The 14,190-nt window shown below is 43.6% G+C and overlaps 1 protein-coding gene across 1 annotated transcript in view; it reads right to left on the bottom strand.

The window, feature by feature from the left end:
- Nucleotides 1–11,645, bottom strand: part of CWC15 (CWC15 spliceosome associated protein homolog) — a 33,585-nt gene extending 21,940 nt beyond the window's left edge. Inside the window, exons 1-5 of the mRNA XM_034758922.1 lie at nt 11,504–11,645; nt 9,889–10,027; nt 7,388–7,500; nt 6,488–6,576; nt 5,366–5,476 (exon numbers count right to left, since the gene is read on the bottom strand). Coding sequence (XP_034614813.1) covers nt 5,366–5,476; nt 6,488–6,576; nt 7,388–7,500; nt 9,889–10,019 — 444 coding nt within the window. The 5' untranslated portion in view covers nt 10,020–10,027; nt 11,504–11,645. The remainder of the gene's footprint in view (nt 1–5,365; nt 5,477–6,487; nt 6,577–7,387; nt 7,501–9,888; nt 10,028–11,503) is intronic.
- Between the last annotated feature and the right edge of the window lie 2,545 nt (nt 11,646–14,190).

Below are 14,190 nucleotides of genomic sequence, written 5' to 3'. Positions count from 1 at the left end.
CGCAGGTGGTATTCTCTTCAATTCTTCCTGTCAAAGGTAGGGGCCCGGGCAGAGACAGATGCATCATGGAGGTGAATGCCTGGCTGCGAAGATGGTGTCGCCAGGAGGGCTTTGGCTTCCTAGACCACGGGATGCAATTCGAGGAAGGACTGCTAGGCAGAGATGGCGTTCACCTTTCGAGGAGAGGAAAGACCCTATTCGGACACAGACTGGCTAACCTAGTGAGGAGGGCTTTAAACTAGGTTCGACGGGGACAGGTGAGCAAAGCCCACAGGTAAGTGGGGAACATGGAGACCGGGGAGATGGGTCGGAAACGAGAGGGAGTGTGGGCTATATTGGCAGAGAGAAAGGAGAGTCAGGACAAAACCGGGAGGAAAGATCAAACCAGTATCTTAGATGCGTATATACAAATGCGAGAAGTATGGGGAATAAGCAGGAAGAACTGGAAGTGCTAATAAATAAATACAACTATGACATTGTTGGCATCACTGAAACTTGGTGGGATAATACACATGATTGGAATGTTGGTGTGGATGGGTACAGCTTGCTCAGGAAGGATAGACAGGGGAAAAAGGGAGGAGGTGTTGCCTTATATATTAAAAATGTACACACTTGGACTGAGGTAGAGATGGACATAGGAGACGGAAGTGTTGAGAGTCTCTGGGTTAGGCTTAAAGGGGCAAAAAACAAGGGAGATGTCCTGCTAGGAGTCTACTACAGGCCACCTAACCAGGTGGAAGAAGTGGATGAGGCTTTTTTCAAGCAACTAACAAAATCATCCAAAGCCCAAGATTTGGTGGTGATGGGGGACTTCAACTATCCGGATATATGTTGGGAGAATAACACAGCGGGGCACAGACTATCCAACAAATTCTTGGACTGCATTGGGGACAACTTTTTATTTCAGAAGGTTGAAAAAGCTACTAGGGGGGAAGCTGTTCTAGACTTGATTTTAACAAATAGGGAGGAACTCGTTGAGAATGTGAAAGTAGAAGGCAGCCTGGGTGAAAGTGATCATGAAATCATAGAGTTTGCAATTCTAAGGAAGGGTAGAAGGGAGAACAGCAAAATAGAGACAATGGATTTCAGGAAGGCAGATTTTGGGAAGCTCAGAGAGCTGATGGGTAAAGTCCCATGGGAATCAAGACTGAGGGGAAAAACAACTGAGGAGAGTTGGCAGTTTTTCAAAGGGACACTATTAAGGGCCCAAAAGCAAGCTATTCCGCTGGTTAGGAAAGATAGAAAATGTGGCAAAAGACCACCTTGGCTTAACCACGAGATCTTGCACGATCTAAAAAATAAAAAGGAGTCATATAAAAAATGGAAACTAGGACAGATTACAAAGGATGAATATAGGCAAACAACACAGGAATGCAGGGGCAAGATTAGAAAGGCAAAGGCACAAAATGAGCTCAAACTAGCTACGGGAATAAAAGGAAACAAGAAGACTTTTTATCAATACATTAGAAGCAAGAGGAAGACCAAAGACAGGGTAGGTCCACTGCTTAGTGAAGAGGGAGAAACAGTAACAGGAAACTTGGAAATGGCAGAGATGCTTAATGACTTCTTTGTTTCGGTCTTCACCGAGAAGTCTGAAGGAATGCCTAACATAGTGAATGCTAATGGGAAGGGGGTAGGTTTAGCGGATAAAATAAAAAAAGAACAAGTTAAAAATCACTTAGAAAAGTTAGATGCCTGCAAGTCACCCGGGCCTGATGAAATGCATCCTAGAATACTCAAGGAGCTAATAGAGGAGGTATCTGAGCCTCTAGCTATTATCTTTGGAAAGTCATGGGAGACGGGAGAGATTCCAGAAGACTGGAAAAGGGCAAATATAGTGCCCATCTATAAAAAGGGAAATAAAAACAACCCAGGTAACTACAGACCAGTTAGTTTAACTTCTGTGCCAGGGAAGATAATGGAGCAAGTAATTAAGGAAATCATCTGCAAACACTTGGAAGGTGGTTATCTGAGAACGGATAGCCAGCATGGATTTGTGAAGAACAAATCATGTCAAACTAATCTGATAGCTTTCTTTGATAGGATAACGAGCCTTGTGGATAAGGGTGAAGCGGTGGATGTGGTATACCTAGACTTTAGTAAGGCATTTGATACGGTCTCGCATGATATTCTTATCGATAAACTAGGCAAATACAAATTAGATGGGGCTACTATAAGGTGGGTGCATAACTGGCTGGATAACCGTACTCAGAGAGTTGTTATTAATGGTTCCCAATCCTGCTGGAAAGGCGTAACGAGTGGGGTTCCGCAGGGGTCTGTTTTGGGACCGGCTCTGTTCAATATCTTCATCAACGACTTAGATATTGGCATAGAAAGTACGCTTATTAAGTTTGCGGATGATACCAAACTGGGAGGGATTGCAACTACTTTGGAGGACAGGGTCATAATTCAAAATGATCTGGACAAATTGGAGAAATGGTCTGTGTTAAACAGGATGAAGTTTAATAAAGACAAATGCAAAGTGCTCCACTTAGGAAGGAAAAATCAATTTCACACATACAGAATGGGAAAAGACTGTCTAGGAAGGAGTACGGCAGAAAGGGATCTAGGGGTTATAGTGGACCACAAGCTAAATATGAGTCAACAGTGTGATGCTGTTGCAAAAAAAGCAAACATGATTCTGGGATGCATTAACAGGTGTGTTGTGAGCAAGACACGAGAAGTCATTCTTCCGCTCTACTCTGCTCTGGTTAGGACTCAGCTGGAGTATTGTGTCCAGTTCTGGGCACCGCATTTTAAAAAAGATGTCGAGAAATTGGAAAGGGTCCAAAGAAGAGCAACAAGAATGATTAAAGGTCTTGAGAACATGACCTATGAAGGAAGGCTGAAAGAACTGGGTTTGTTTAGTTTGGAAAAGAGAAGACTGAGAGGGGACATGATAGCAGTTTTCAGGTATCTAAAAGGGTGTCATGAGGAGGAGGGAGAGAACTTGTTCACCTTAGCCTCTAAGGATAGAACCAGGAACAATGGGTTTAAACTGCAGCAAGGGAGGTCTAGGTTGGACATTAGGAAAAAGTTCCTAACTGTCAGGGTGGTTAAACACTGGAACAAATTGCCTAGGGAGGTTGTGGAATCTCCGTCTCTGGAGATATTTAAGAGTAGGTTAGATAAATGTCTATCAGGGATGGTCTAGACAGTATTTGGTCCTGCCATGCGGGCAGGGGACTGGACTCGATGACCTCTCGAGGTCCCTTCTAGTCCTATAATCTATGAATCTATGAATCTTTAAATTCTGTTAAGCACAGAATTTGGGACACCATTCCAAACTTCTGGACAATCATGACCAATGGTACGCAACTGAAAGGTGGCATTGCACGAGCATAGGTAAAGTAGATGAGAGGCACCATAAACTAACAGATTTGCATTTCTTATTTCCCTGTTTATAATACCCTACATAAGCTTGAAAATAGTTTCCTGGGCTATCAACACTAGAGGCTAGAGTCTCAGCTGTATCCAGTGAGAAGAAAGGCCACAAAGGACTTTCTGGCAGGTCCCCAATTCTGGCTGATTCTAAATTGGCTGTGGCATAATAGGCTGTTCTAGAGTACCCCAGTGGACAATGATCCCCCCAGAGATATGTTTGGCAGCCAGAGATTACTGAACACATTGCATTCCAGTCATACCTCTTCCCCATCCCTTACACCAGGGGCTGATGATGAGGGTGGCATAGAAGCCAGCTATGCCAACTCTAAGTTCAAATGAAACTGCACTGAGTAGCCTTATAGAGTTGTATTGTATCCAGGTTGGTCCCATGGTACTAGAGAGAGAAGGTGGGTGAAGTAATATCTTTTATTGGACCAAGTTCTGTTACCTGAAATCTGTTATTTACAGCCAGGCGCTAAGATACCATAGAATATGCTCTAAGGAGAAAGTCCGGGATCTAGACCTTAATACACTCAAAACTGCCTTCACTAAACAAAGACACTTCACCAGAGAAGTAGATCACACAATGGAATGGGCCACCCAAACACCTCGAGAGAACCTGCTTCAAAACAGAAACACATCCCTTGTCACCTACCACCCCACACTGGGGTATCATCAAACAACCACCTCCATACTTGATGGGGACTCTCTCCTGAAGTAAATCTTTCCTGAACCCCCTCCTTTGGCCTTCAATTGACCAATCTCTCCAAGCTCAGCATCAGAAGCAACTCCCCACAGACCAGAATACACCAACCATGGGGTGGCCAACCTGTGGCTCCGAAGCCACGTGCAGCTCTTCAGAAGTTAATATACGGCTCCTTGTATAGGCACCGACTCCGGGGCTGGAGCTACAGGTGCCAACTTTCCAATGTGCCGGGGGGTGCTCACTGCTCAACCCCTGACTCTGCCACAGGCCCTGCCCCCATTCCACCCCTTCCCGTCCCCTCCCCTAAGCCTGCCCTGCCCTTGCTCCCTCCATCCCCCCTCCCCCCAGAGCCTCCTGCACGCCATGAAACAACTGATTGGGAGGTCAGAAGGGCTGCCGGTGGGTGGGAGGTGCGGGGGGGGGAGGGGAGGGGCTGATGGAGGGGTTGCTGACATATTACTGTGGCTCTTTGGCAATGTACATTGGTAAATTTTGGATCCTTCTCAGGCTCAGGTTGTCCACCCCTGCAACAACTCAAAGTGGAACCAGATCCTGCCGGAACAACAGATACAAAACCTGCAGACATCTCTCCACTACTACAATGATCAACATCCCCAGCAACACACCTTTCAAGATCCATGGGTCCTACACATGCCTATCACAACGTGATATACCTCATCCAGTGCACTAAATGCCCCAATAGCAACTATGTGGGTGAAACCAGACAATCACTATGCTATCAAATGAACTCACCCAGGAAAATAAGACAAAAACACCACATTGCCTGTGGGTGAACACTGTTCACAAAGCGATCACTCTATATCTGACCTATTTATTGGTCCAGGAAAAGATATTACCTCACTCACCTTGAGTGGCCTTAGTCAAATCTCCAGAAGTACTTATCAAACCCATAATATAGTTTGGCAAACTGGCAGTCTTTAGCCAAGAACCACTTGGCATAGGAACTGAAAGGTTGTTAAGGGATTAAGTATATTGGTTTGCACAGTACCCCATGCCATGCCTGGCTCTAACTGCCGCCATTGGCACTTCCCTTTAATGGAGTACTAAGTTCCCCCCATAAAAAATTTTAAATAAGAAATTTATTCCTGGTAAATGTCCTTTTAAAGGGCTACTGCAGTATTAAAATGTGCTTCTTACTTGTTTTTAATAGTTCTACACTCTATCACTTTCAGTGTGGTTTCTAGTATATTGTGAACTGCATTTTTTTTAAATTAATTTTCAAGCAAAGAGCCCATTTAACTGGTGAGATTTTACCTTTCGGGCCTGTTCTTCAGCTCTCTCTTTTTTGATTTTTTCTAGTTCAGCCAGAAGAGCTGCAGTATCGTCATCACTCTCTTCATCAAAATCCTCGTCTTCATCATCTTCCTAACAGGAGGAAATGGTGAGTTGGTTACTTCATTCCATTTCATAAAACCAGCTGTCTATTGTGAAAAGTATACATTTACTCTGGAAAAAGAAATTACACAGAACCAAATATTTTGCCCAAACGTTGTAAAACCAGGACTGCCTAAGACAGACTAGAATTTGCAAGAAGTGGATTCCTGAAGTGTTTTGGAGGTTGCAATGACAGCAAGTAATACAAATTATTCTTTTGTCCTCGAACATTAAAAGCAAGGCACAAATGGATGCATTTGTTCTTATCCAGATTATGTAATTCATTACTTGCATCCAATGGCTAGGCAGTTGGCATGCTGATACAATTATTGACTCCAAACAATCATTTCACTTGTACCTCAACCTCCCTCACTCCTTGTTTGATTTTAATTCATTAGTTGTCTCTAGTTGTATGCTAAAATTGTAAACTGTTTGGAGCAGGAACTGTCTCTTTGCTAAAGGAGTGTATAGTGACTAGCACAAGATGGCCTTGAATGGAACTTCCAAATACTACTTAGAAGCAAAATTAATATTGTGCTATTGAATGTGCCACATGCACCCAGAACAGCACAAAATTTTAATACTGTTACAAAATAATGAGAGTAAGAGTGTGGAACATCAGCATCAGAAACTCTAGCTACCTAGGTTTTGATTAAATTTAAATCCACTTCATTCCCAATAACTTTTGGAAGGAAGATCCTCATTATCTACCACCCAGAGCCTTCTATTTTACCCCTCTCCATTAGCTTCCTAACTACTGCCAGGGATGTGTGAAAAGTGATTTCTTCAAACTGCTGTTAGGGTGTGAAAGCAGGGTCCTCTGAACAATTCTACATTCCACCAAACTCCAGATACAGTAACTTGTTAAAGAAAGAGACCAGATGTGCTGGAACGATTATCTGGAGGTCTGGTCCTTAACAGATCTGTGAATGCAGTATGTACCACTATTGAGTACCCTAAGGAAAAGCAAGAGATCTGAGGAGGAGAACTGAAAATACATACATCTGTGAGTGGATCATCTGCATCAAGGTTTGCTGCAGGAATCTGATCTAATCGAGGTTTCTTAGACACCGAAGAGGACGTGGTGTGCTCTGAGAAGTTAAAAAAGGAAAAAATGTATGAACATTTGTACAAGTTAATAAGATCGACAGTAAAGCAGAATCACCAAACTTCATCCTGCAACATCTAACTTCTGGAATCAAATGACTTGATGTCTGAACTGACCTCCCCTGCAGAAACATCCCATGGCAGTGGAACTGGCACCCCAAAAACTCAAGAAGTTCATTTTGTAGAGTTTCTTCATGTCATTATTTGAAGAGGAAAGGGAGCCAACTCCACAGATCCCAAGGAGACAGGAATCCTGAGTCTTGCATATGGGCTGCTTCTAAACATTGGCAGTCTGGACCTTATCAGGACAGCTTTTGCAGCCCATAGAGTTTGAATGTCCCCATTTTCTTACCACAAATGTTGTTTAAGTATCTAGATACATTTTAGATGATCCACACAATCAGTAGTGCCTACATTTTCACATACATCAGCACTACAGAACACAAAGAGTTATTTGAAATATTAATTTCAGAGGAATTCTCCATTATCCACTAACAATCTCACATATTTTGTAATGCATTATTTGTCTTGCCAAGGCTAAAAAAATCCACATAATGTGTTTCCTCCAAGCAGTACAAGAATAAAAGCTCCTTCAGTACTGTCATGAACTGACAACGTATTTGTAACAGTCATGCTTTAGTGGCTGGCCCATAAATGATACGTGTTTTACTATTAGTGACAAAGGTTCTCCTTTAGCTCAAGTAGGTTGTGGATTCTATTCCCATGATATCCTGACAGAAGTGCATGGATTCATTACAGGATGTAATTTTCTGTTTAGTAGAAGTTTCATTTCACCTCTTGCTGGTCTGTCTCTGTTCTTTTCTCTTACAGCAACTCGTTCTCTCTCCTCCAGTTCTCTTCTGAAGTCACGATTACGCACCTCCTCGGGGGCATCCTGAGTGGTCTGTCTAGAATAGGCAATGAGAAAAAAAAGTAAGAAAGGGAAGGTGAAGTAGACAATTCCCAGTTTGTAGCATTTGCCCCCGTGGGCCTGAAAGTTCTGGAATGACAAACTAGTTACCAGAAGTCAGAATGATTCTGCAGAGCTATACAAGGAGGATGAAATACCACTCTAGGTGCATTCCCCTCATCCTTCAGTAACATTAAAACTTCATCCAGTTTCCAGTGGCTTCCAAATGGATTTTAAAGACATCACAGAATTTCTATAAAAATAGGGACTGACCCTATCCATTTCTCTTAGGTACTTCTAAGACACCTAGTAATGTATTATACAAGCATCACGTCCTAGCCAACATTCACCAGGACCTGACATTCTGGCCGACATTCTCTGACAGTTATAACATCCCAAGATCAAGACTAAAATGTGTTTTCAGTTAATCCCAGATAGATGTATCAGATGACTATAGTTTATCCTTGCAGAGAGATGGTTTATCCACCTGCAAATTAGATGATTCACTAACTTGTGTTCTAGAAGAACAAGCAAGTGGGAAGAGGGGGCAAATGGAATTAATAGCTTCAATAAAATATTACAGACACACTATGCATATTTAAGAGGTCTCAGCCAAGAGCAACAACTCATTCATATTTGACACACATTAACGCAAGCCTTTTCCAGGCAGTGTTGAATTTGCTGTGGAAAACTTTAAAAGAACTAAAATGAATGAAGTGAGCAATAATTCATTTCACTCCTCTGTTCTGGAAATAAGTGTACACAGTGCCTGGACGAAACCCAGATTCAAGCAGCTATTAATATACTGTGTGCACAAGTCTGTTTTTATGGTGTAGTAATTTGCTCATTTTCTTACTGTATAAATAACAATCAGGAATTGCAGATCCCATAACTGAGTGGCTTGTGGCTGATACAACCACAAGAACCCCAAATACAACATATAATTCAAAACAGAACAAGGGAGACTAAAACATTGCAACAAGGTTCAAGGATGCAGTACTATTTAACAAAGCCATCCTTCAGATCAGCTGTAAAAGAACAGGGACATAATGAAGACACTATTAAAAAGCACCCAGAAGATTTGTTAAAATATTCAGCGTATGTGCTTATGCATGTATTTTCCCCACTGCTACTTCTCTGAGAAAGTGGAAAACCAGTATGACACATCCTACTTGTCTTCTATTTCAAGGGACAATATTAACTTTAAAAAAACATTTGTCTGAAAATGTCTTCTATAATATTCTTACAAACACCTAACATTTTAACTAAAAAGTAGAGAAACACCTCCATTTTTATACTGTGCTTTAGACAGCATTTTGCGTACAGTTTTGTTATATTTCCAGCATGCTTCATTTCCCACCTATATGAGTCTTGCACACAGCAAGAGAGATGGACAAAGCATTTCAAAATGTAATGAAGTGAGATTGAAATTTAATCTCTTAAAAAAAAAAAAAACAGTTAAAGGTAGTTGCTATTACACTTGTCTAAGATCCCCTGACCCATCACTGCGCATTTTTGTTATTTTACAAATTGACACTCTTTAAATTTTGAGTTTCTATCTCAAACAGTATCCAAAACTTGCCATTTCTTCCTCCACAACATATTGAAGATCCAAACACTCCTCTGTCCTAACTGTAAACAGATCATGTCATGAATGAATTATTTCCCACACGGATTACTAAAACGTCCTCTTCTGTAGCCTATGTGACATCCATGTTGCTCACCCCCAACTCTTCCAAAGCACAATTATAATAAGGATCTTTCTTGCCCAATGTGACTTAATTATTCCCCACCTTTGACTTTCTCCACAGGCTCCTTTTTGCCCACTGTGTCAACTTCAAACCTCTGTCCTGGCTTGTAAGGCCCTATAGAATCCCACCCCTACATACATCTCTTATTCCATCTTTTAGCATGCCTCCCATCAGCTTCTTTGCTCTGCAAATACCAGCCTTGGTGATGATTAGGATAATGATGAATGAGACATCATCTCCTCCTCCTCCCTCCTTCACATGACCCTGTATCTTTTCCCTTATGCACAGAATGCTCTGCTCAATACAGTTCACCCTTTTTCTTATTCAGGCTCCTTCTAAAGACTAATTTATGTTGTGGTGCCCACAAGAAACAAGTAAATACAATAAATATGAAAATACTATAATTACTTCAAAAACATCCTATTTTCAGTGTCTGCTCTTCAGACTGGAAACTCTTCTATCCTTCCATCCCTGCACCCCCACTGTGGCAGGTGCAATGCCTTTATTTTGGGCCTGTATGGTGCTAAGTACATTATCAGTGTTTAACATGTAAATATTTCTCTTTCAGTAGCAGTGCAAGTCTGAGAATAATTCACTGTACACCATGTTGTGCAAGAAAAGAAACTGGCCTTTACCTGTATTTAATTTTAGTATGAGAAGGAAGATCTCTGCTGGAATATTGTTTGGAGAGCTGACTTAAATCTCCTTCTCCTTTTCCTCTTCCTCCTCTTGCAGGTTCAAATGTTGGCCTAGCCGCTGTTGTCATCTTAATTACTTCAAGATCAAATGCAAAATATGGTAATTACCACTAGTCATAGTGAAAGACATTAACTGAAGAAGTACATTACTCATGGAATTATAGCAGCAACCACAGCTCTTGCTACAGTTAAAGAGTGTAAACTACAATTTGGCAAACAGTGCTGCATCCAAGACGCATTTTATTTAACTGAATAACCTATTCAGATTTTCATTAATCTGTCAGGAAGGGGAGGGGGAAAAGAAACACAGGACATGAGATTATTACATACATAGGAAGCTCCTTTCAAGAAGGACAAAGTATTATAAAAAGTCAATACATTTCCATTTTTTCCTTTTCAAAAATGAGTCAATATCACAAGTCAAATCACACATGCAAATTAATCTATAATTAATGTCTATAAATGGAATTAGTCAAAAGTTACTGTTTATCTCAAATGAGACACACTGATAACATATGAAAATCTTTGTTACTAGCTTTCTTTCATTTCTCTCAACACAAGGCTATCATCAATGGCATGAGCAAGCTCTCTATTCTACATTTCCTATTTTATAGATCTGCCTTTCTAGACCTTCCCATCTCATTTCAACTCTTATCCAAACATTCGTAAGAACATAAGAAAGGCCGTACAGGGTCAGACCAAAAGTCCATCTAGCCCAGTATCCTGTCTACCGACAGTGGCCAATGCCAGGTGCCCCAGAGGGAGTGAACCTAACAGGCAATGATCAAGTGATCAAAGAGAGACAATTCATAATCTCTCTATATACATTTGTACAAGCAGGAACATTACGCTTAAGTGTTTTCATAAAAAGTGTCTAAAACTTTGTATGCATCACAGTCCTATCTTGATTTGTCCAACATGCCCTGGTACATGTAAATATTAGTTTTTGAGCGCTGTATCTTCTTTCTCCCTGGAAGGCAGTACAGCCCAGTGGCTAGAGCAGTGGACTAAGGAGGTCCAGCCGGCCTATTGGGTCACCTGAAGCAAGCCACTGCCTTTTTCTGTGTCTCACCTTCCCCATCACTAATATGTGGATAATGATACTGACCTCCTTGGTAAAGAGCTTAGATAGAAAATGTTATATCAGAGCTAGATTTCAGCAGTAACCCCACACCCTTCTATTGCACTTTATTGTAACTGTGGAATGGTGTTTAACCTCCACTTATGACACAGTCCGCATGAAAAGAACTGTGTAAAATGTCATCATTGAAGCTAAAGTCTCCACTAGCGGCATAACCCTTCCCTGCCCCCCCTCCTCCCCCTCCCCCACCGCTCCCCCAAATCAACCCCCGCCCCTTCCTCTCCAGCACCCCTCGCCCTCTTCCGTTAATGACACCCCCCACTCCGCCACACAGCCCCCGTCAGCAGAGCCCCTACACGGCTCCCCTCCCTCAGAGCCGCCCCCAACATGGCTCCCCCCATCTGTGACATGCCTCCTCTCCCGGCCCCCCCGCCCCCTCGCCCTCAGGAGCACCCAGACGCCAGGACTTACCTTAGACACAGCGGGTCCCCCCGCGCCGCCGCCACACTCCGCTCCGCTCCCAGGCCAGCTACGCGCGCGCGGCCAGCCCCTAGGCCATAACTCCTCCGCCTTCCCACAGGCCACCGCGCGCAAACCATAGACACGCCGCAACGCACGGACCGGCTCGGGGAAGCACCATAGAGAGGGCAGAAGAGGCGGGGCTTACTCCGTCTCTGTGCGGGAGTCACGTTACGTGACTGCGCGAGCGCTGCTCCGCCATGATGGTTACCGAGGCGGAAGTTCCCTCACTGTGCGCCGGGAGTAGGTGCTGGGGTTCCATTGACGCCCGCAGCCCTGTACCTAGCTAACGATGGCGGCGGCGGCTTCTCCCTCCGGGCCGCAGAGAGTCTGAGGCCCCAGCCCAAGAGGGGCAGGGTCCGTGAATGGGCCCAGGGAGCGGGGAGCCGGGCGCCCAGCCCGTCGCGGGTAAAATGTGGCCCCACCGCTGAAGAAGCGGGAGATCGAGCCCCGCCTCGCCCTGTCTCCCCTGCGGCCGGTGCTTTTCCCGGGGGCTTGTCCGGCTTAGCTTGGGGCGGCGCCGGTAACTTCGTGCCCTGACGCTCAGCCCCTCAGAGCCCCCCCCCCCCCAGTCATAATACAGCTAGAAAATGACCACACGTGAAACCAAAATAAGGCACCAAAAAAAAAGGGGGAGACATAATTTGAATATTTTTTAATTTAACAAATGTTTTTCACATCTCTTATTTGCTAATCTTTGCAGCGCTCAGCTGAGAGAGTGTCACGGTTCGGTCCGATAGGGAGGCGCATACAAATAAGTTGCGAAAATTATCAAATGCCAAAAAATTAACAAGTGTCTAAATTTGAGGCCCACTTTGAGCTTGAGGGTAGGGTGACCAGACAGCAAGTGTGAAAAATCGGGACAAGGGTGGGGGGTAATAGGAGCCTATATAAGAAAAAGTCCCAGAAATTGGGACTGTCCCTATAAAATCGAGTATCAGAGGGGTAGCTGTGTTAGTCTGAATCTGTAAAAAGCAACAGAGGGTCCTGTGGGACCTTTGAGACTAACAGAAGTACTGGGAGCATAAGCTTTCTGGTCACCCTACTTGAGGCCCAGGCCCTCCTGCTCCCCCATTGGCCCTGCGACAGTTACTGCGGCAGAAACGTTCCCACGGCCCCGCTCCTACCAGCCTGCTGTTAATGGCATCATCCACCAGGGGGTCCCCAGAGCTAGTGTGCCAGACTGAGCCACAGTAACCAGATCATTGTGGCCAGGTAGCAAAGTTTATATGATCTAAGGCCCAATGCTGGACAAGATTAATGCCTCTGGCCGGGTCCATCTGAAGTATTTCTGAGCACCCTGCCCTGGTGCTTAATGCCTGGGAGATTCTCGTTGTCATCGCTCAGGGCTGAACTGTTCAGGGGCAGTGGCAGGGCATTGTCACCCGAGCACTCCATCTGTGGAATTTGCTTCTTTTGATGCTCTTCCCACGCCGAAGTCTAGTGATCCCCAGGGTCTGGTGTAAGATACATTTACTTGATGTGAGTTGTAATGGCTTTGTGTGTGTGTGTGTGTGTCTTTTAATTCCTGGGAAAAATGACAGCCCACTTCCTGTCATTTGTGAAGACCTCAGAAGAGGGTCTTCAATGCTCTCTAGTGGAAGCTTCCCAGAGTTTTATATAATATATTTTTAACAAATTGTTATACATGTCTAGTTGCTACAGGCACCCACTAAATTAAATAACAACTATTAAGTACATTTCCGAGAGTTAGACCTGTAAATAAATATGCATATTTTTGCAATCAGCCCAATTCTACTCCCTGTGAAATCAATAAGGGTTTTGCCATTGATTTCAATATGAGCAGGATTATGCTGATAGATCAAAGTATTAGTGCATCCAGTTTTGATCTGAAGACATCAAGAGCTGGAGAAACCATCACTTCCCTTTGTAGCTTGTTCTAGAGGTTGGAATTAAATGCCATGCAGTCCCCTGACTGTTAGGTGAGATCTTAAAAATGGATGTTGCCCCAGCTCTGAATGGCAATTAAAGAGTTTAGTATAAAATAAGGGTTTACCTGGTTTCTTTGGTCAAAAATTATCCCACACAACATGAGGATGCTGTGTGGTAGTTAGCTGGTGTCCTTCACCCCAGCTGTGTCTGCATTTTAGTAGTGGTGTGTGTGTGTGTGTGTGTAGCTGCTGAAGTGTTTTGGGTTCAAAGTTACTAACCAATGTTCAGTGGGTTGCGGCTCAAGTGAGCTTTATTGTGTGGTTCGGAGATTGATTTTTGGATTAGGGAGGTGAGACAAACAAGTTATTGAGTAGGAGGTTAGGTAACTGGCAGGCCTTAGTGGCACTTTCACAGCCTTCACTTTAGTGATATCAGAATATATTCTCCATAGCTGATCAATGGATTTTCTACCTTATTGAATCTCACACCTGTATGGATCTGCCCTGGCACCTTGAGGAACCCTTAGGACCCCAATCTACCAGCTCCACACAGGGCAGATATCCCATACGGACGGCCCATTATCTGAGGGAGTTGTGGAGATATTGGTTCCTTTTAAAAAAAGGACGAACTAATGCTAGATAGAGGAAAGGCAGTTGGGTACAAGCTGCAAAGAAGGGGGGGGGGACAAAGAAATAGATACAATAAATGATATAAAATTAATAAGTGAATCCAGGGTCACTTTTCCC

Source organism: Trachemys scripta, chromosome 1 (genome assembly GCF_013100865.1).
Source record: "Trachemys scripta elegans isolate TJP31775 chromosome 1, CAS_Tse_1.0, whole genome shotgun sequence".
Classification (NCBI taxonomy): domain Eukaryota; kingdom Metazoa; phylum Chordata; order Testudines; family Emydidae; genus Trachemys; species Trachemys scripta.
The sequence above is the reverse complement of the archived record's forward strand: the minus strand, read 5'-3'. Positions and strand labels throughout refer to the sequence as shown.